This window comes from Suricata suricatta, chromosome 12, assembly GCF_006229205.1.
Source record: "Suricata suricatta isolate VVHF042 chromosome 12, meerkat_22Aug2017_6uvM2_HiC, whole genome shotgun sequence".
Classification (NCBI taxonomy): domain Eukaryota; kingdom Metazoa; phylum Chordata; class Mammalia; order Carnivora; family Herpestidae; genus Suricata; species Suricata suricatta.
In genome coordinates, this window is record NC_043711.1 from 72478205 (window position 1) to 72498043 (window position 19839).

General features: G+C 42.2%; 1 protein-coding gene across 2 annotated transcripts in view; it reads right to left on the reverse strand.

The window, feature by feature from the left end:
• The window catches only part of PLCB4 (phospholipase C beta 4), a 402177-nt gene that overhangs the window by 123753 nt on the left and 258585 nt on the right, over window positions 1–19839 (reverse strand). For both annotated transcript variants that reach the window (XM_029917446.1, XM_029917447.1), the window contains 3 exons: window positions 3299–3379; window positions 2433–2492; window positions 800–943 (listed from right to left, as the gene is read on the reverse strand). In XM_029917446.1, the coding sequence (XP_029773306.1) occupies window positions 800–943; window positions 2433–2492; window positions 3299–3379 (285 nt within the window). The remainder of the gene's footprint in view (window positions 1–799; window positions 944–2432; window positions 2493–3298; window positions 3380–19839) is intronic.

Genomic DNA, 19839 nt, shown 5'->3' on the forward strand with positions numbered 1-19839 from the left:
TATGGTATTAAAAGCGGATCATGATCCAATTCTTCAGTAACTTGTAGGGGCAGGAAGTGGAGCCTGAATATCTTTACCACCTAGACCTGAGCTCTCTACTGAAGCCATAAGCTTTTGAGCACTTCAGATGTAGCTAGTCTGAACTGAAAACATACATCACATTTTGAAGACTTGGTATAAAAAATGTAAACTATGTCATTAATAAATTTTATTTTGATTTCACATTAACATGATATTTTGGGTATACTGTGCTGAATAAACTATTTTATTGAAATGAATTTCACTTGCTCCTTCGTACTCCTTAAATGTGGCTGCTAATGTAAATGATATCTGTGGCTTGATTTATATTTCTACCAGGCAGCGCTGATCTAGTCCCCTGCTATTGATGTGGTTCTCCAACCAGCATCACTGCCATCATCTAGGAATCTGTTAGGGAGAATGTTGTCCCCATCTCAGACCTACTGAATCAAAATGTGCATTTTAACAAATTCCCGGGCAACTCCTTTGGACATTCTAGTGTGAGAGAGGTGCTGGGTTAGTTTTCCCTACAACCTATCCACAGAGGTATTTGGATTCTTGGTATACGTAAGTGATACTCTAAAAGAGTATGGTACTTGCTGAAATTTCTACACCAATGTTCCAGCGAGGCAACAGAAATAGATTTTTTAAATTTTAAATTAAATTACTATACAACTTTAATAAATAAATCAAAATGACATTATACATAAAGATGGCACACACCACCTATCAACGTATGGGGGGGGGGTGGGGGAAGAGAGAGGTTTTTCACGGAGACTACCTTAGTTACTTCCGGATTTTCAGCCACCATGTATGTGAAACTGATGTTCACCAGATCTGTGCCACTGCAGACACAAACTATTCGCCCTTCCAGATCATTCTCTGACTTTCCAACAGCTTCAAGAGCGGCCAGGATTTTGGGATCCTGTATAGACATAGACAGGAAAAAAGTGTTAGATCAAAGGCTGTAGAAAACATTGCTCATTTGATGTAAAAATACACAGGAGGACAAATCTTTCTACCTAGAATGCCCAGATATCTAGTATTATTCTAAATCTTGTAGAGATAAAACTTGTAACATACACAATACTTGAACTTATTTGGTATTACAATACTATTGATTGAGAAAACTAGGTGTGAGGGTCTTTCTTTAGCTTCTTGGTTGTAATTATTGCAGGGTCTGGAATATGAAAATGGGATAGAAAGGTTCTGATTAGGACCTGCTTGTGTCCCCAAAAATCAAAGGGGTCTCTCAGCAGAGGACAGTGACTGAGGTCTCATGCAAATATTGCCATGGCCAGCAACCAAGGGTCGTTAAAAAATAAGATGAAGTCTTTCAAGTAGCCTGGACACAAAGAGTATGTTCATCTCTAGAGGCCATGACACCTTCACTTGGAATGATGCCAGTGTAACTTTTCCCTAAATAGCAAATGAAATAGTGTTTTTGTCCTCCAGAGAACTCAGGAAATGCCGACGTAGATACACAGAGATTTTAACATAAAAAGAGTACAGCTTTAAAAAAGACAAAGAGAAACAACACGAGGAAAAAAATTTTGTTCTCAACATCTAAAAACCTTCAGGGCTATTATGAAAATGGGAATAAATACTGTGCTTTTAATATTCTAGAAAAAGCCAGCTTTTAAATTCCTAGCACCACTATGCAAACAGCTTCTTATTCAAACAAATCAATCACTGTGAAGAAGACTGATTTATATGCTCTGTCATCTTTTCTCTCAGAGGCAACCTGAGCCTCCAAGGCGAGCCAATGTCTGCGTGCACAGGTGCACAAATATGGAACTACCCAGGCTATTTAAATTTCCACATCACCCACAGAGCAGAAGTGACTCGCTGTTTGCTAAAAGGAAAAAAATTGCAGCAGAGGGAGGGGGGCCTTGACAAATTAATTTCCGAGTCAAGGAAACAGTTTCTTTGATGCAGGTATCATGCAAGCATCTCCTTTTTGAAAAGTGAAGGACATTTCTAAATATAACTAAACATAATGCAATCCAAACCATCCAAAAGTTACAGATGAAAAGATTTCTTTATTTTAAATTTTTAAAAAAAATGTTTGTTTATTTTTGAGAGAGAAAGGCACAGAGTGTGAGCAGGGAAGGGGCAGAGAGAGAGGGAGACACAGTATCTGAAACAGGCTCCAGGCTCTGAGCTGTCAGCACAGAGCCTGACGTCGGGCTTGAACTCACAAACTGCAAGATCATGACCTGAGCTGAAGTCAGATGCTTAACTGACTGAGCCAACCCAGGTCCCCCATAGGTGAAAAGATTTCTGAACTGTGTGTTTTCTTAATCCCCAGCTGATGAGTTTGGGCAATAACAGGTCAAAATAGCATTCTAGAAACCTTGTACAACCTAAGGAAATCTGTGTTTAGAAGAACAGCAAATGCCAATTACAGCTACCTTTGGGGCGGCTCCCAATCGAATACTGTTGATGAGAGAGCATTCTAGAACTTGTCCTTCCTGAAAAGAGAGATTATAATATAGCAGTGAGCCAAAATCCTGCCAGACCTATGGCACAGATGAGATACAATGCCAATGACAGTAAGGTGGAGAGGGAGTGAAAAACAAAAAGTATCAATCACAGTACCCAACCATCAGAAATTGTCAAGACCCCACACATTCCATTTCAAATATACATATATATAAGAACGCAAGTCTGAATAATTATTTGTTTATAAAGTGCTTAACTTTTATGCGTATAATACTGTTATCAGTGTATATATCTCATTAAATATATCTGTATACCTGAAATATTAAGTAGGAATAATGCTTTTATAGGATTTCGCTTCTACTTCGGTAAATTCAGTTCAAAGAGTCATTCAATACGTGCACTGTGCTGTGTACCGAGTGAAGTTCGGGAGTGTAACAAGATGACCATGCTCTTAATGCACTTTTGAGACTCCGCTTGAGTATCTCTTCTAGGAAACCATCCTAACTCCCCAGATTAAATTAGATCTACCTCCTTTAAACTCTTGTAACAACCTGACCTTCTCTTCTGCAGCACTCAATGACTTCTACTTTTTTTTTTTTTTTTTTGTAATGTCTTCTTTTTCTCCTTGACTGGAATCTATGAGGTCTAAGATACTGTCCCTTGATCACCACTGTATCCCCGATGCCTGGAACATCAAAGTGTGTTTTTAAAAATCTTGAAGAAACGAATAAGCCCAGGGTCCATGCCCTCAAGAGGCATATTTCCTGCTTGTTGAGAAGGAAAATAGTTTAAACCAGAGAGCAGGAAAGAACAACTTGCTGTTCTTAGGCCATACCTTGCCTTCACTTCTCCAGGTCAGAAAGAAGCCAAATTCATCCACTTTGAAGAGACAGTTGGGTTCAAACACAAAGGATTCCTGTTAAAAAGAAATGTGTTGGTCTGTATGACTCATACCATTTTGAATCTAATAAAAATGCAAACATCTTTTAGTCTCTAAATGAGGGAAAATGAGAAATCACCCTTTTGCATCCTAAATCTAATGACCACATTTCTTATGATGGACTATTTTCATCTTGAAAACTCTTTGCATTCACTTTTATATTCAAAGACTGATCATAGAGAAGAAAGTTTCTCTAGGACCCTAGAAGAGCAAAAAAAAAAAAAAAGAAGTTTAAAAGAATAAATCTAAGAATAAAAATACTAACAGTTGAGGAGAAAAAAGAAAGAGCTCAGGGAAGGAAGGACTCCCAGAATCTAGCCAACTGGTCTCCCTCCACAAAAGATATATCATTGCCTGTATTTAATATGGTGTAAAAATCAGTAGATGCTTTTTAAGTCTATGTTTTGCTTTTGTTTTTTTGTCTACACAGTTTAGCATTCAGATGCTCAGAAACTGCAGAGACTTTTGCTTTTATATCCAACCTCATTTGGTGTCCTGTAAACCAGGCCTTGAGCAGAATTTTGAGCTACGCAAAGTATAGTCCTTGGACCAACAGCATCAACATCACCTGGGAGCTTGACTGCACTATAGGATCTAGGGCTCCAGCCCAGATGGACCGAATCAGAGTATCCTGTGGGGTAGAGCTCAGAAATCTGTGTTCCAATAATGCCTCCAGGTGATTCTAATGCATGCTAACGTTTGAGAACCACTGTTGTGGGTTCTGACACCAGAAACTATGTTTGAAAACTACAGAATCAAAATTCGTATCAAGAAGGAATATTAGCCACATGCAGGGGCCCAAGGGCTGCTATAATATATATGGCAAAGGATCCCTGGTCTTTAGCAAGAAAGCACCACTGTGCTTATGAATAGCAGGAAATTTTATATCAATTAAAGAGTATTCAGTCAGAACCCCGATTTCTATTTCATGTAATTAGACTTATATAGAAATTAGAAGGTTAAGTAACAACTAGTTAATCGCCTAATTTCACAGCTATCTGAAGTGGCAATCATTATATAGCAGCTTATCTATGATACATTCAAGATAAATGATACAATTTATTACTTGCCCATAAGCTAAAACACAACCTGCTTAATACCTTTCCTTGTATTCCACCTCTATACTACAATATACTTGAGGTCCATGCAAAAAAGTAGCTACCTTTTATATATGAAATGGATGATTAAGTCTTTGGTGTTGTAAAAGCAACTTCATCTGACTTTTTACTTTGCTTATCCATTTGGAGTGTCATTGTAACTACTGTATTGTAAATGATGGAAAATAATTGCATATGTTAAAAAAATAGTGTTATATTCTAAAAAAAATAAAAAATAAAGTTACAAAAAATAAAAAGAGTATTCAGGAAATGAACCCAGATACCTTCTGCCCCCTTACTGCATTGCACCACGTCTTGGCACCCATGTGTCAACAAATCCACATGTCCTTCTCATGATCTAAAGAACTTGTGCTCTTAGATAATCACAGTGCCAACAATGGGGAACCTGTCTGCCAAACAGGGATCAGGGCAGTGACTTAAAATAAATAAAGAGCAATTAAAGGATTAAGATTTTAAGGGTAGTTCAGATTTCACTGATCAAAACAGAGCTTTCTAAATTTTAGGGAAGTGGAGACATTCATCAAGGTAAATCCAATGTCAAGATACCAGGCCACCATAAAGTGTCAGAATTTAGTGTCCTAGGAGCCTCGAACAATGTCAGACTTCAAATTTGTTTGGGGGGGTCTTCTGACAGGTGAAGAATATCATACCCATTTCAATTCCATGCCGGGCATGTGCTAAGCACTGTAGACAGAACAATGAAAAATAGAAAGAATGAGGGCATGGCATGACCTTTGCTTTTGGACTCAAAACCCATTTCTGCCATTTATTTTTTATCATCTCCTAGAAAAGCCCTTTCTAAGTCTCAGGATCCTTATCTAATAAATGGAGGTATTTATACATACCTTTAAGGCTTGTAAGAATTAAATGAGTTGATAAACATAAAGTACTTGACACACAACTACAATTCAGCAAGTTGTAGCTACTATCAATAATCTATGGTTCAAATTTACATTTGTGGCAGCAAATTACTTACGATATTGCCAATATGTGACCCACAATCACAGCACTTTTGGATGGTTCGACCTTTTATAAAAAGGCTTGGCCCAGAAGCTTATACTTTAGATAAGTCTTAGAGCATGGGTAGAAGTTACCCATGCAATGCAGAGCACAGCATTTGCAAGGACATGTAGGCTTGACCCGACACTGGGACCTTCTGAGGGGTTGGGGTAGTTAGAACATCACAGAACTCCTTCTGAGGAGTTAGTGTGGTTAGAGAGTAGCAGTGGATGAGACTGGACATGTCAATAAGGCTAAATCAGAAGGGTACTGTATGCCACACAAAGGGTATTAAACTTGACCTACAGCGTGATAGGGAGTCTTGTATCATTAATGACTGAGGAATACGAATCAGCAGCAGCTAATTAAAATATGAGAATTCACACATTTTCAAATACTTCTCAAGCAGCATCTTTATGGTAGTATGGAATTCTGGTGCACAATGTTCAAAAGTGTGTCCTAAAATGGAATTTACAGAGTAGACCCACAATGAATCAGCCACCAATGTTATTATTTATGTGCACTCTACCCTATTCCAAATAAGGATTTGAAGTAATCCATGAAACACACATGATAAATAAGAATGGTTTTTCAACTTATTTTGAGGTGGAACTTTCAGTTCCTTGGCCTCCATAACTACAATGATTTTTTTTTCTTTCTCTGTCAATTACAAGTGCCCCCAGAACTTATCATCACCCCCTTGAAATTTCAATTCCTAATATCCCACTTGTGGACCATTTCACCTGATCCTTCTAGCCCCTAGCGCAACTGTACTCACTCTCCTATATTCGTTGGACTTCTTCGCATCCTTCTGTTCATTCACCTTGCCATTCACTCAGTATCCACGGGACTTCTCCTTCCTTTTACCTCCACCCTTGTGTAGCGGATTCCCATGGTCCTCTGTTTCTACTGATTTACTGAAACGGAGTCATTCTTGACTTTCCTCTCTCACTTCCATTAACAAGTCTCCTTCATATTTCATATATGTCATATTTTACTCCATTTTCCCACCACATCGATCCCAACCATCATTATTGCGCCCAAGAACTGATCTTTCTGCTTCTTTCTTCCCCAGCAACCAGATTGACCTTTAAACTTTTTAGCAGTGACTTAAAACCATTCAATGGGTTCCTGGATTATTTAGGACAGAATCCTCCTCCTTACCAGGGCCTAAAAGGTCCCAGACAATCTGGGTCCTTCACACTATTTATCATGCCACTTTCTGTGGTTTCCCTTCTGCCTCACTAAAACCACTGGAACTCTTTCCCTTGAACTCCTCCCTAGCTCTTTCTAGCCCCAGGGCATTTGCACTTGCCGCTTACACTGTCCATGAAGTCCCCTCCCACTGCCCTTGGCATAGCTGGCACCCCTTTATCCTGCAGGCCTTGCCTTACCTTGTCTTCAGAGGGGATTTCGCTAATGCCTCCTTAAAAGGGCTCTCATTTTATTCTCTATTATGGTATCTTGATTATACCCTTGCTCGCACCAATCCCAATCTGCAATTATTTTTCTTTATTTATTGACTTATCGTGTGGCTTTCACACCAGAATATAACCTCCATGAAGGCAGGGTCCTTGACACATTCTGGTTCACATTTGTGTTCCAAGTGCCTAGCACATCAAAGGCACCCTGAAACTACAGTCCTGCACCCGAAAATCAATGAACACGCGATATCCTGTTCTGAATAACACATTTTTTCGGTAGGCCGACAGATAAAACAGATGAACAAGAAATTACTCAGGTTGAAGGAGTTGTACCAGGCCCAGCAGCCATCAGGGTCAGTCCTTGGAAGGCCGCCATGGACAGATGTACGAATACAAAATGAGGCTGTCTCTGCCTGGCGGAAGGGCTCCTTTTTACAATTCATGCAAGCTCATCTCAGAGTTTGGGTGTGGCTTTGAGGCACCTCCCAGGAGTCCCCACTGGACCAGGAGGACAGTTTGAATGCCACTACAAAGAAACCATTTTCAAAACAGGATAAGAATCCAGGCAAGGAGAAGAAAAATATGGTAGAAAAACAGAGTGAGGTCAAAACAAAAGATAGTTCCAGAAAGGCTTATCATAAAATCCCAACACAGTTAAAACAGGATACTAATTTGGCTCTGAGCTCCCTAGCAACCAAAGCAAAAAGGGAGAAAGTACCATTGACTAGAAACCTATACAGGTCACAGATAAAAACTCACTGGTTCTTCAGAGAAGCAGTCGCCAAGAGAGAAGTTCTCTGTGGGAGTTCCAAGAAGCCCTGACCTATGCTAAAGACAGCGTTCCCAACAAAGCCCACAATAATGTTGTCCATTCTGGCCACAAGGTTCTCGGACTAAACGTTCCAACTCCCCATAAAATCAGAGGACAAACCTGAGTATGTGGCAATCATGGAGGAAACACACTCTATTAAGGTTTCTCTCCACTCCCAGAACACGCAGAAGGACCTGGCCCTCAGGGAGAGTTAAGCACACAATCTCCATTCTTTTTTCCCTACTGGCTGTGTTTGATTTCACACAGAGTCACATGGAGAGTTGCTGACCATGACTAGGGTTGTGGCCCCGTGACCTGGCTGAGGCAGTAGTATTCCCAGCCCCCCTGTCAGGAAAACGGCCCTCCAGACTTGGGCATGGTAGGGGAGGACATCAAAGCAAGCTGGCCTCTTTCTCCTTTGCAAATCTGGCAGTTAGCAAACGGTGATGGGATTCTCTAGTAAGGAAACAAACCAGAACAGAACTTCCTCCAGGGAGCTCAGAATTTCAGTTCCCACAGGACTCTTAAAATTCGACACAGCCACACTTTAGAGCTCAAGGACTAGTTAACTCCTCCAGCCCAACCTCATTCTTTCCTTAGGCCACCAGGACAGACAGGGCGAGAGGCACCAGGAATGCCTTTGATGGAAGTGTGGACAAGCAGGGGATCAGGGGGAGGCATTTTGAGAGGCAAGAAGAATCACTTTGGCTGCAAGTACTACAGGCAGAACCTTTATCTGCCTCAAGGATCTCTGCTCGGAAAGGCTTGTGCTCCAATCCAAGGCACTTCTGTCATTTCATCAAGGAGAGAGTGTATTTAAAAGCTTTGTGTCTCAACATTATTTTTAGCATATTTCCCCTCTTAACCCATGCCACTTCAACATTATTCAGTATCACAATCTGTCTTTCAAGGATTCAAGTCACTTTCAAAATGACATCCATTAAAACATTTTTCCTGTTTCAATTCTAATAGTCTTTTGGTTAAACAAAATTTAAGACTATTTCTTATGAGGAATGGCAGAGACCTCGGCAGGCTTAATACTCTGGAGAGGGGGTAGGTATTCGGGTAGGGGGGTTTCTGGATAACAGGTGGCTGAGTTTTTTTTTTTTTTTTAGCTTGTGTTTTTTTTTTTTTTTTTTTTTAAAGGAAGAGCCACACTCAGAGCAGAGCACAACACAGGGCTTGAACTCAGGACCCTGAGACCTGAGCTGAGATCAAGAGTCAGATACTGTACCACCCAGATGCCCCTATTTGTGTTCTCTCTTATATTTGCTGTCCTGCTCTCTTGCCCACCATCACTGCCCAGGTGAAATGCTACAACTCCACTGTGGTGTCGCAGCATCAAACAAAGAATGGTCAAGTCTTACCAGGTGGTAAAGAAAGGGAAAGGCTAGGGAAAGGCATCTGGGGCTGGCTAATCAACATCAACTCCAATTTTTTTAATTTAAAAAAAAATTCTTTTTACATTTATTTATTTTTGAGAGACAGAGTGAGCATTGGGAAGGGGCAGAGAGAGGGGGAGACATAGAATCCGAAGCAGGCTCCAGGCTCTGAGCTGTCAGCACAGAGCCCGATGTGTGGCTCAAACCAATGAATCGTGAGACCATGACCTGAGCTGAAGTCGGATGCCCAGCTGACTGGGCCACCCAGGCGCCCCAGCTCCACTTTATTTAAACATAAGCTGTGCAGAGGCTCTTCTGTGCTTGTGACTGCATGGGTAGATTGGGAGATAAAGAGAAGTGAAACGGGAGGAGACATTCACATCACAGCAGCCGTCTCCTGTTTTCTAGAAGGGGACTCTCTTTCTAGAGCTGGGGCTGGGGGCCAGGCTTCGTAGCTTACAGATCCTGGGCTCCAGTGCCAGCCTCCTTGTCAGATATCTGCTGGAGAATCTTGGTGACAGTGCTGCCCAGCCTCACCAAACTTCACTTCTCCCATCCGTAAACTGAGAAAACAAATACCAACCTTATAGGGCTCTCACAATTGAGAAAGCCTAAGTGCCAGAGACAAGCTAAGTGCTGAATAAATTGTAGGAGTCATTAGAAAACAGCGAGTACTATTTAATTTGGGGCTGCTGTGCGAGACATTTCACAAATACTATCTCATTTAAATCTCCTGCCAATTCTGCAAGGTTTTAGACTAGATCAGTGCGGTCCAACTGCGGTCGATTTTCAGTGATGATGCGAATGTGCCAGATGGGCACAGCCCAACATGGTAGCCAGGAGAACCACACGGGGCTCCAAAGCACTTGACACACATCAACAAAGCTTGTGCAACAAAGGTGATTTTTAATTTTAGTTAATTTGCATTTTCATTTAAATAGCCGCAGGTGGTCAGGGGTTACCATATTGGACAATGCACTTTTAAGGATAAGGTAGGAAATGTTAAGAGAAGAGTAAGCTCTTCAAAAACCACAGTTGATAAGTAACAGACCTGGGATGCAAACTGGTGTCTCAGAGTCCAAAACCTGTGCCTGCTATATTTTGTCAACCTTGACCCACTACCTCCCTTTCTACCAATAGATTTCTGGACAGTCAATGAACCTCTGGGAACACTCAGGGCTCCCTGTCCTTGTTTCCTGGTTTGATGGGAACTGACAGGAAGAGAAAAGGGCTTTGTTAAGGTTGGAGAGAGACAAGTGACATCTGAGTTATGGAAAAGCCACTAGAGGTCTTATGAAACTTCAATATTATAAACTGCTGGCATGAAAACAGACGAGAGACTGGAAACACAGGTGGAGTCTGGAATAGTTAATCGGGAGCTCATGCTGTCTATCAGATCCTGGAACTTGAGAGCCCAAGTGATGCCACATGGCCTATATATTTCAGCTCTTAATTCCAGAGGAATTGGCTAGAGGTAGCAGAGCCTTTCTGATTCTGCACAAACACTTCCTCTCTCAGATAGAATCACAAGTTTTTTACTTTTTCAAGTTAGAACTAAAGCCCTTGGTGATGACATTCTGTCATCAGAAATGATTTATAGATCTGCTATAACAGATGGGTCCTGAAGTTGTTTTTTACCCGCATGGGTATGGTTTCCCCTTGGAAGGATCCAGAATGTTCACTACATTTGTTAATCTCCCTTCTAATTTAGAGACCCTGTGAGATGGCAGGCACTGGGCTTCTCAGCTCCCATTCCACAGAGAAGCAGGAGGACACTGGCCACGGCTGTTCTACCCCAGACTGTTGCTATGCACTATTACCTTGTGAAGAGACTGGTCAGGTACCATTAAGAGCATTCGCAGCTTCTGTATTTCTTTCCACGGCCCATGATTGTTTAGACAGATGTCCTTACTGGGTTAAATTGTTTAAACTGAATATAGACCTTTGTTTCTCTATGTAATGCTCAAGCAGAAACCAAGAAGGATACATAGAGTTTTGGTGTGTTAAGCAGCCCCAAAGGTTCTGTGGCACCAAATACACAGAGTACCCCTTCTGTGCCCCTGAGCCAGCTATTATTAGCAGACATGCACAGTGCTGAGCACCAGGCGATGCTCGTGCACTTTGGACATGTTACCTTATTCACCTCCCACCATTCCTACAAGGTGGGTACTATTCTTATTCCTGTTTTATAGAGAAGGTCATCGAGACACAGAAATGAAGCATCTTGCCCAGGACAGAATAGCTGATAGGGCAGAGCTGGGGTTGCTGGCTCCACCAAAGCCCACATCTGAATCACAGCTGCTCTGAGGCCCAGGAGTGAGGGTCATTGTTAGGACTGGGCCCAGGTAACTGCTCAGCAGTCACATCTGGGGGCTTTGCTACTCTCCTTGTCACTGAACACCAGTAAGCATCACTGCGGGGAGAAGGGCGCTGGAAACCTCAGGTTTTAGTGGCGTATGTCTTGAGGATCCCCTGTGAATCCCCCAAGCTGGACAGACCATATTTATTACCAAGTTACTTTGGAGGGGTGTTTTTTGCAGCCTCCTACATCATGTCAGAGTGTTTTCTAGGATCTAGTACCAAGTAAAATTGTCTTTTTCTATCTGTTGCCTCCTTTATAATCCAGTGCACAGTCCTATGATGGCCTTTCCTGCCCTGCTTTGGCAACTAGGACCCCAAGAAGCAGCTCTGAACCTCACTTTTTCAAAGTCAGTGGAACATTTTTGCTGTCCATAGAGTGGCTGCCTGCAATTCGATGCCCTTCACATATTTCTTTTCCTCCCTTCAGCCTAAATCCCTGTTACATTCATTTTACCACTATTTCTGCATTACCGCTTACTTTGGGATGTGGAAGAAATGTGTCAATAGCACAAAAACCACTTCATGAGCACCAGAAACCACTGGGCATTTCACATTGGTTTTAAGATCAGACAGACCAGCTCCGAATGTGCCTGGAGCTTATTTGAGCTCCGTTTCTTCATCTCCAGAAGCAGGGATAACAACCAACAATAACTGCCCATCTCACAGGCATTCAAGTGTTTGATGCATAATCAGAATCCAGTAAATTTTCCTTGATTATTAATAACACAGTAATAGTAATTACTACTACTGTTGTCAGCTATCAATTACAATTAATCACCCAAGAACAAAGGAGGTAAATACCACCATACCCACCTTAAGGATGAGTAAACTGATCCTAAGTGAGGTTAGCAAGTTGTCCAAGCAGACAGGCAATAAGCAGCAGAGACTCATGTACATTGCAGCGGGGAAAGCATTTCTATTATGTGGCTCTTTACAACCAGCAAGAGAACTACTGTGTGCTGAGTTCCACTGCTCCTGAATGCAAATCTGGGAGTCGAAGTATGGAGGAAACCCAGAGTTTGTAAATGACTACTGCACGAGGCTCAGTGAAATTTTGGTTTTCGGACAAGGTGGTCAGGTCATGTTTGCTCTCTGCCCGAGCCAGCCTCAGGCTAAATCAGTCACACAGGCTCAGTCCTCAGAACGGTTTGAGCCTCTACCCTCTTTAGCTGGTGAGGAGTGACCCAAGGAGATATTCTGGGGTTAGACGCCCCCCCGCCCCGCCTACACCTCCCTGATGTGGCAGATAAGGGTCTGAGATGGTGCGAGGGCAATCCAGGAAGTCATGTGGCAAGCTTCACAAGGTGCCAGACCTGCTATCTATGCTGGGTTCTAAATTCCAGAAATGGGAATGTCTCCCTCAACAACCAACCACGAGCACGTAACTTGCTCATTTCAGCAATGATGGAGATACAGTGCACTCTGTTTCTGGTATCAGTGGGAAAGTTTTAATCATTTCCCTTTTTCCATTTTTTTTCACTCGTTTTGTTTTTTCTTTCTTCAGAAATAAGGAACATAGGGGCTCAGTCAGAAGAGCATGTGACTTTTCATCTCAGGGTGGTGAATTTGAGTCCCATATTAGGTGTAAAGATTACATAAAAAAAGAAAGAAAGAAAAAAGAAAAAAGAAAGAATATCCTCAACTTTCCAAGAGACCTGGCTTAGAAGAGGTAAAGGCTACTGAAAAGCACCAAGGGGAAAGAACGCCTTTCCTGATTTTTCATTTTATGTACATTTTTTAGACTCTGAAATTTAATCTACACGTCCTTTTTATTAACAAGGCCTCTGACGTATCTTTGGGGTTTTTTTGTTTTTTTATTTTTAATTTTGTGGGGGTTTTTTAAGTAGTTTATTGTCAAATTACCGTATCTTTGGCTGTGAGAATTTGTGATCAGCTCAAGTAGGATTTGAATTTGGGCACAGAGAGGATGTGTGTGGATGAGCCCCTAAGAGAGTCAAACTCTGTGTTTCTGATTGCTTAAGGTATGGGCATCAGTACTTGTGAATTTCCACTTTCCCGTTTACTTCCAGATAAAGATGTTATATCTCTGGGACTACATTTTTAAGGTCTACCAGTGTGAGATGCCAGACTCTTCGGGTTCATCTCTGTCCCTCTCCCTCCCTGCAGAATCTCTTGATGTGGGCATTCCGAGGCCAAATCTGGATGCTCAGGTTCTGAGAGAGCTCTTGGGTTGTGGCAGGACACTGGGATGAGCTGAGTCTAGACTCGAACACCTGTAGCAATTATTCCTACGCTATTCAGGGACCACCTCTTAGCTTGCAGAAGGAAGAACAAAGTCCACAAAACATGCTTTTAAGAGGAGTGGGTTGGTCACTGAAAGTAACTTACTTGGACAGGAAAACTGTCATGTTAGTCAAACCTTAGCAACTTAGCAGCCTTAGCAACTAAAATAAGGAAAAATTAAAGATGACAAACTTCCTCAGAGCCAGGGAGGAAGAAAACTACTTATATAATAAATATTTACAACAAATATTAAAATTAAGTATGTCCCCTTCCTCTCCACACCTCTCCCCTGCCACCAAGGATTCCTGGAGCAAGCCTTAGGCAGGCTCCTCCGTAGGCACTTCCTACCTAGACCTCCACCCTTGGGCTTCCAAGTCTTTGCATTGCCTGATTTTAGCTGGAATCCTGCTAAGTTGGTTTAGTCAGAATCTCCTACCCACAGTATCTGATCACCTTGGGTATCTGATCCAATCCCTCAAGCTCCACCATCTGCAGGTGACCTCTCCCTGCTCTCTGGCTAGAAATCCCCCTTTCCTCATTGTATTCAGAATTGAGCTCACCCTCTCCCCCAGTACTGTGTAACCTCTGCTCTAGTAGTCTCTTGAACACAGGGTGCCCTATCATTCTTCAACAAGTGCCAGAGTAACTTTTTCTCTAACACCTCCCGACTCCCGCCACCACCACCTAAAATTCTTAGAACAGCAGCAGATGTGCTTTGCAGATGGGCTTGAAGCATGACCACAAGCTGGAAAATCCTTCTCAGTAAAGCACTTCTAATTAAACCACAATTTGTTCCAGAATTATAAACCGTACTGAGAAAATGATTAGAAATATAATGACAGAGAAGACATACATCTGAAAAGGCAGGTCAGGGAAAGAATGTTTTAAGCTATTGCTATTGGCAGAGGACAGTCCAAGCTGAATAGAGCCACTGCAGGGAAAGGAATCTCAAAGGACTTCCATGGCATTTCCCTCTGAATATACACATTTCCTACTTCAGTAATTCAGATCTATAAAATGCCTGTCTTTACACAGCCATATGCTATGTTTACTCCCTTCCACTTTGTTCTCTGAAATAGCTTATATTTGGGCCTCAAAGATACAGTCCCAGGGGATCTTAGGGCCAATCCTGGCTCTAGCGTTTCTTATTGTCTAGAAGAAGTGCAGAAATCACTGAAACATGCATACAAAAGTCACTTCTATCACCTAGCAAATTCTATAGTGAGAGCAGAGCTGTAGAAAATTGCAGATCCAAATGCTTAGCATCGTTCTACACTTTGGAAGGGTTAGCTGCATCGGGGAGGAGAGAGGAGGCTGGAACAGGCAGGGAGAGCCTTCAAACCACAAGGCAGAACTAAGTGAGACCAGTGAGGGGAGAGAGGAAGCGTCTCCCTTAGGTGGGTGGGAGCCCTTGAGCCCTGGAGCAAGTACTGCCCACCAGCCTCATCAGGGGCAGAAAAGGGACAGTTCCAGAATCTCTACCATGGCACTCACTCGCTGGGGACCTCGGCATGAATGTCATAAGCAGCTGCAGCAGCCGGGACTCTATCTGGTCTATCTGGTGACTACACAGCTAGTGGCAGGGTCCCCCGGAAGGAGATGTAAGTGGCATACCTCCACGCCTGCAGACAGGACCTCTTGCCCACCCTTCTCCAGAGCCCTCCACAAACGGACCTCCAGTTCCAGCTCATTGGTATCCTCAGAATTCCTTAAAAATTAGGAGCCATTTAAAATAGCCAAAAATCAAAAACCAAAAACCAAAAACAAAACCTCCCCCCCTCCCCCAACAAACACATTCCTTGATGTATAACTAAGGAACTGCTGGATTACAGGAGGTGCTTAATGAATGAATTCCCTGCTGGAGATAGGGCAGTAAAAAAAAAAACAAAGTATCTGCTCTCATGGCTTATAATCTAGTGGGAATTTTGACAATGAACAAAAAAACAATATATCAGGAATTGATAAATATGAAGGTAAAAAACCCCCAAAACCTAAAACGGTAAGGGTAATATGTCTGTGTGTGTGTGCACGTGCATGCGTGTACACAGACCATACAGAAGAGCTGTCCAGAGAGGGAGCTTCGGGTGCAAAGGCCCTGAGGATTAAGTGTGCCTGGTATTTTCAGGGAAGATCAATGGGACAGTGAAGTGGCAGGTCATATAGGGGGCTTGTAAGTCATGGGAGGAATCTGGAAGTTATTTGAAATGAGGTAGGAAGCTACTAAAGGTTTAAGCCAGAAGACAGGTACACCCTCGCTCACATTCTAAAAATACCCACCTTACTTATTTCTCACAATGTCCTTATGAGGTAGGTACCCTCCTCCCCAGTTTTCAGACCAGGAAGCTGCGGCTTAATTCTCAGTGGGCTTAAGACTGGCTTATAGTTCCATTTCTTGAGTAGCAAAGCCAAAGGTATTTCTGTTTAACTCCAAACCCGTGCCCTTAACCAACTATGTGTATTTCAGACTCCTTAAGCAAGGGCTCTCTAGTGAAGATTCTACCCTAAATACCACTTAGTCAAACCCTTTCTTTATTCGCAAACAATATCCTGGTGACCTGACTTGGGTGACTATCCAAAAACTAGGCTCCTTTTTACATTTCTCAGAGTTAAGAGGATCATCCACCCTTTTGGGCACTAGGGAGAAGGGGAGCCACAGAGGGGCAGCCGACGGGCTCAGCGGAATGCCTTAGTAGAAAGAGCACCTCGGCCTTACTACCTGGGGAAGCCACATTGGCTCAGGCCGCGCACTTCATAACATGTTTCTGACACGGTATCATTTCAGAACACTTATTTACCATTTATGGCCTTGAGACTAAGTAGTTTCAAAACCACATGTTTATTAACCTATCAATATTAAGTATTAAGAGACAGGCTTCCCTACTGAGGATGTTTTATGTCTATTTTCATTGATTGAAAGAAAATATTATGTTCCTTCCTCAGAGTACATTGTACCTAGTTGGGGTTTTTTTCTCCAACAAAAAAATAATAAAGCTAAAAATGTCCTGGTTGATACTTTTCTACAGGCTGATATATAGATTATAAGGTAAATAATAAGGTTCTGAGGGACACTTATGAGGCACTTATCTGCTGTGAGTGGCAAATATATGAAAAATAAATGCTTTTCATCCTCATTTCCTTGAAAGAATCCAATTAAGAACTCCTGGATGTAGTAATATAAATAATTATGGTCTGAGATAGATACACAGATTAAGTAATATATTTTAAACATCATACATATCTTCAAAAAACCGTGTAGGGGAAGAAAAAATGTTCATGTTCCTTAATCCTCTTAGGGTCCCTGGCTGGATCTGAAAATTAAGCTGACAAAGACAGATTAGCAAAAGAGAAACATACACATGTATTTAATATGTTATATGTATGATTAAGAAGAAAACCATACAGCCCAAATGGAGTCGCTTATGTTAAGGCTGCGTGTCAGCAAACCAAGACTTAATACCCAACCTTACTGCAATTTCAACCCCCCTAAGTAATGTGACCTGCGACCAGCCGACCTTGGGAGTTTCCCTGTCAGCACTAGGAGGTAATCCACCCATAGATGCCCTCCGTCCCCTTAGGAAGGCACCTTTGCCTGAAACAATGCATTCTTTGCTAATAAGCCCTTGTTTTCTGTTTGCTCGTTGCCTTAAAAAACCTTTCCCTTCCTGCAGATCAAGAGAAATCCCTTCTGTTTGCTGGACTGTTAGATGGGTTGCTACCTCATTCATGAACTCTCAAATAAAGCCAATTCGATCTTTACATTTACTCAGATGAATTTTTTTTTTTAACACGGGACATGGGAGTCTACATAAGAAAATGAAGACCAGAAAAAAAAACAGTTAAATCTGAGTATTTCTGCATTAGGTGTGATGAAATGTGTGGATAGTAATGTAGAAATATGATAGGTCAAGGAGTAGGAAGTTAAGTGTTGTGAACTCGGGGATCTTAGGAAGGCCTGTTTGTTTGGATTCTTCTTGGAGGACCTTTGTCTTTGGAGATACGGATGCTTCTTTCTTCCAGGTATAAGGAGGGCACCTGCTGTTTTCTCAAACTCCTTTAGGTTAAAATACTCAATGTACCAGGCGCTGTATTTTGAATGCCATCTTTTGCAAATGGCAGCCATTTCCAGGTCCCAAGTCATAATCCAGGTAGCTGTGATTCGTGTGTGTTCTCTTTATCAATACAGCAGTTCTGGGGACAGCCTCCATCAACCACTACACATTGAAGCGTAGGCAATCCCTTAACTGATTTAGGCCTCTCTTTCCTCATCTGTGTAATGTGAAAAACAATCTCATTTAATCCTTACCACCAACTGAGGGTTTAAAGAGGTGGCTGATGTTAACTGCTTAGTACTGTGCCTGGCATATTGAAGAGAGAAATAAAATCTAATATGCTCAACTCCTCTGGAAAAAGATAAGTTTCTTTTACTGAACAGTGTCCCCTCTTTATCTGCATTACTTGGTTGGGGGTGATTAGCTATAATGAACTTTAAATGCATTCATTTCCCCCCCCAAAGCAGTCTAGAATTCTGTCACGTGCTATGCCTCATCATTATCAAACTTGAGCTACATCATCAGAACTACCCCAGAGGGCTCTGAAAACAGGGAATGCTGGAGCCCAACCTCAGAGTTTCTGAATCAGTAGGTCTCGGGTGGGGCCTGATAATTTGCATTTCTAGCAAGGGCTCCATGTGCTGCTGGTCAGGGAGCACACTTTGAGAACCACTGCAGGCTAGCACATAGGATCTTTCTGCTCAGCTGCGACTGGGCATGGTACCTGGGCTTAGGGGTTCAACCATGGCAAACCTTGGTTCTGCATCTATAAAAGGAGGCTAGAGACTTACCGAACAACAGGGTTTCCCTGTGCTTAAATGAAACTACCATCTGCTCAACAGCATTTACACAACAGCACCCTTTGTAGAGCCCCAGGTGAATGCTCATCATGGCAGATATTTCTACTGCAAGAACTAAAAAAGCACCCTCCCTAAAAACCACAGAAATCAAGGGTGCCTGCATGGCTCAGTAGGTTGAGCATCCAACTTTGGCTCAAATCATGATCTCACGGTCCGTGAGTACAAGTCTCCCATGGGTTTCTGTGCTGACAGCTCAGAGCCTGGAGCCTGCTTCAGATTCTCTGTCTCCTTCTCTCTCTCTGCTCCTCCTCACTCACACTCTGTCTCTCTCTCTCCCTCCCTCACAAAAATAAATAACAACAAAAAAATTTTTTTTAATTCCACCGAAATCAGTAACAATGAAAACATGTCCTCATAATGTTTAGGAATGGGGAATTCATTCACATGAAGCGGAGTTTAAAGAAATGCAACCTGACTACTCAAGAAAGGACTTCAAAGTGATTCACTTTAGTGTATGCTGTATATTCATTTGACTCTTCATTTGTTCACCCTTGAATGAACTCTATTAATTCAATGGCTAGACCACATGTGTTAACAGAGTGCAATCCCAAAGAGAATGTAGCCTGAATGTCCTTCAGGCCTCTTCACCATAAGCCTGGACATCACACGGCTGCCCTCAGCCACCCCGATGGAAGGGGTGCCCTGGCCACTGTGCAGTCTGCTGACCTGCAACCCCAGACATGGCTTGAAGGAGCAAATACTGTGCATTTTCCTATTTACCCTGCAGGTTGAAAAGAAGCCACAAATAACTAGCACATAAGGAGGTCCGCGACCTCTGTATTTTAATTTTATTGACTCAATTATTTATACACTTTCTTCTCATTTTGTTTCATTCTGGTTCCACACGTCCCTTGTCAATCCATGCCCGCCTAGATTTCCTTCTCTAGCTTCTAGTGGACACGTCTTACAGGAATGAGCTGTCCTCTCTGCACCCCTGACTGGCATGGATCTCAAGCCGAAGAGTCTTCCGTGAGACTGACTCAAGATGCCGTTTCATGGGTGAGATGCTCGTATTCCTCCAGGGGACAGAGTTATCTTCTATCCTTGTGAAGAAATGAAGACATGCAAACCCAAAGAAACGTCACAGAAAAGGAAAAACATAACAATGAAAAGAGTCATTAAGCAAAAACAAACAGGAGCATCTTACAGAAAAGACAGACCAAGTGGCGGATTGAACAGCAAGCCTGA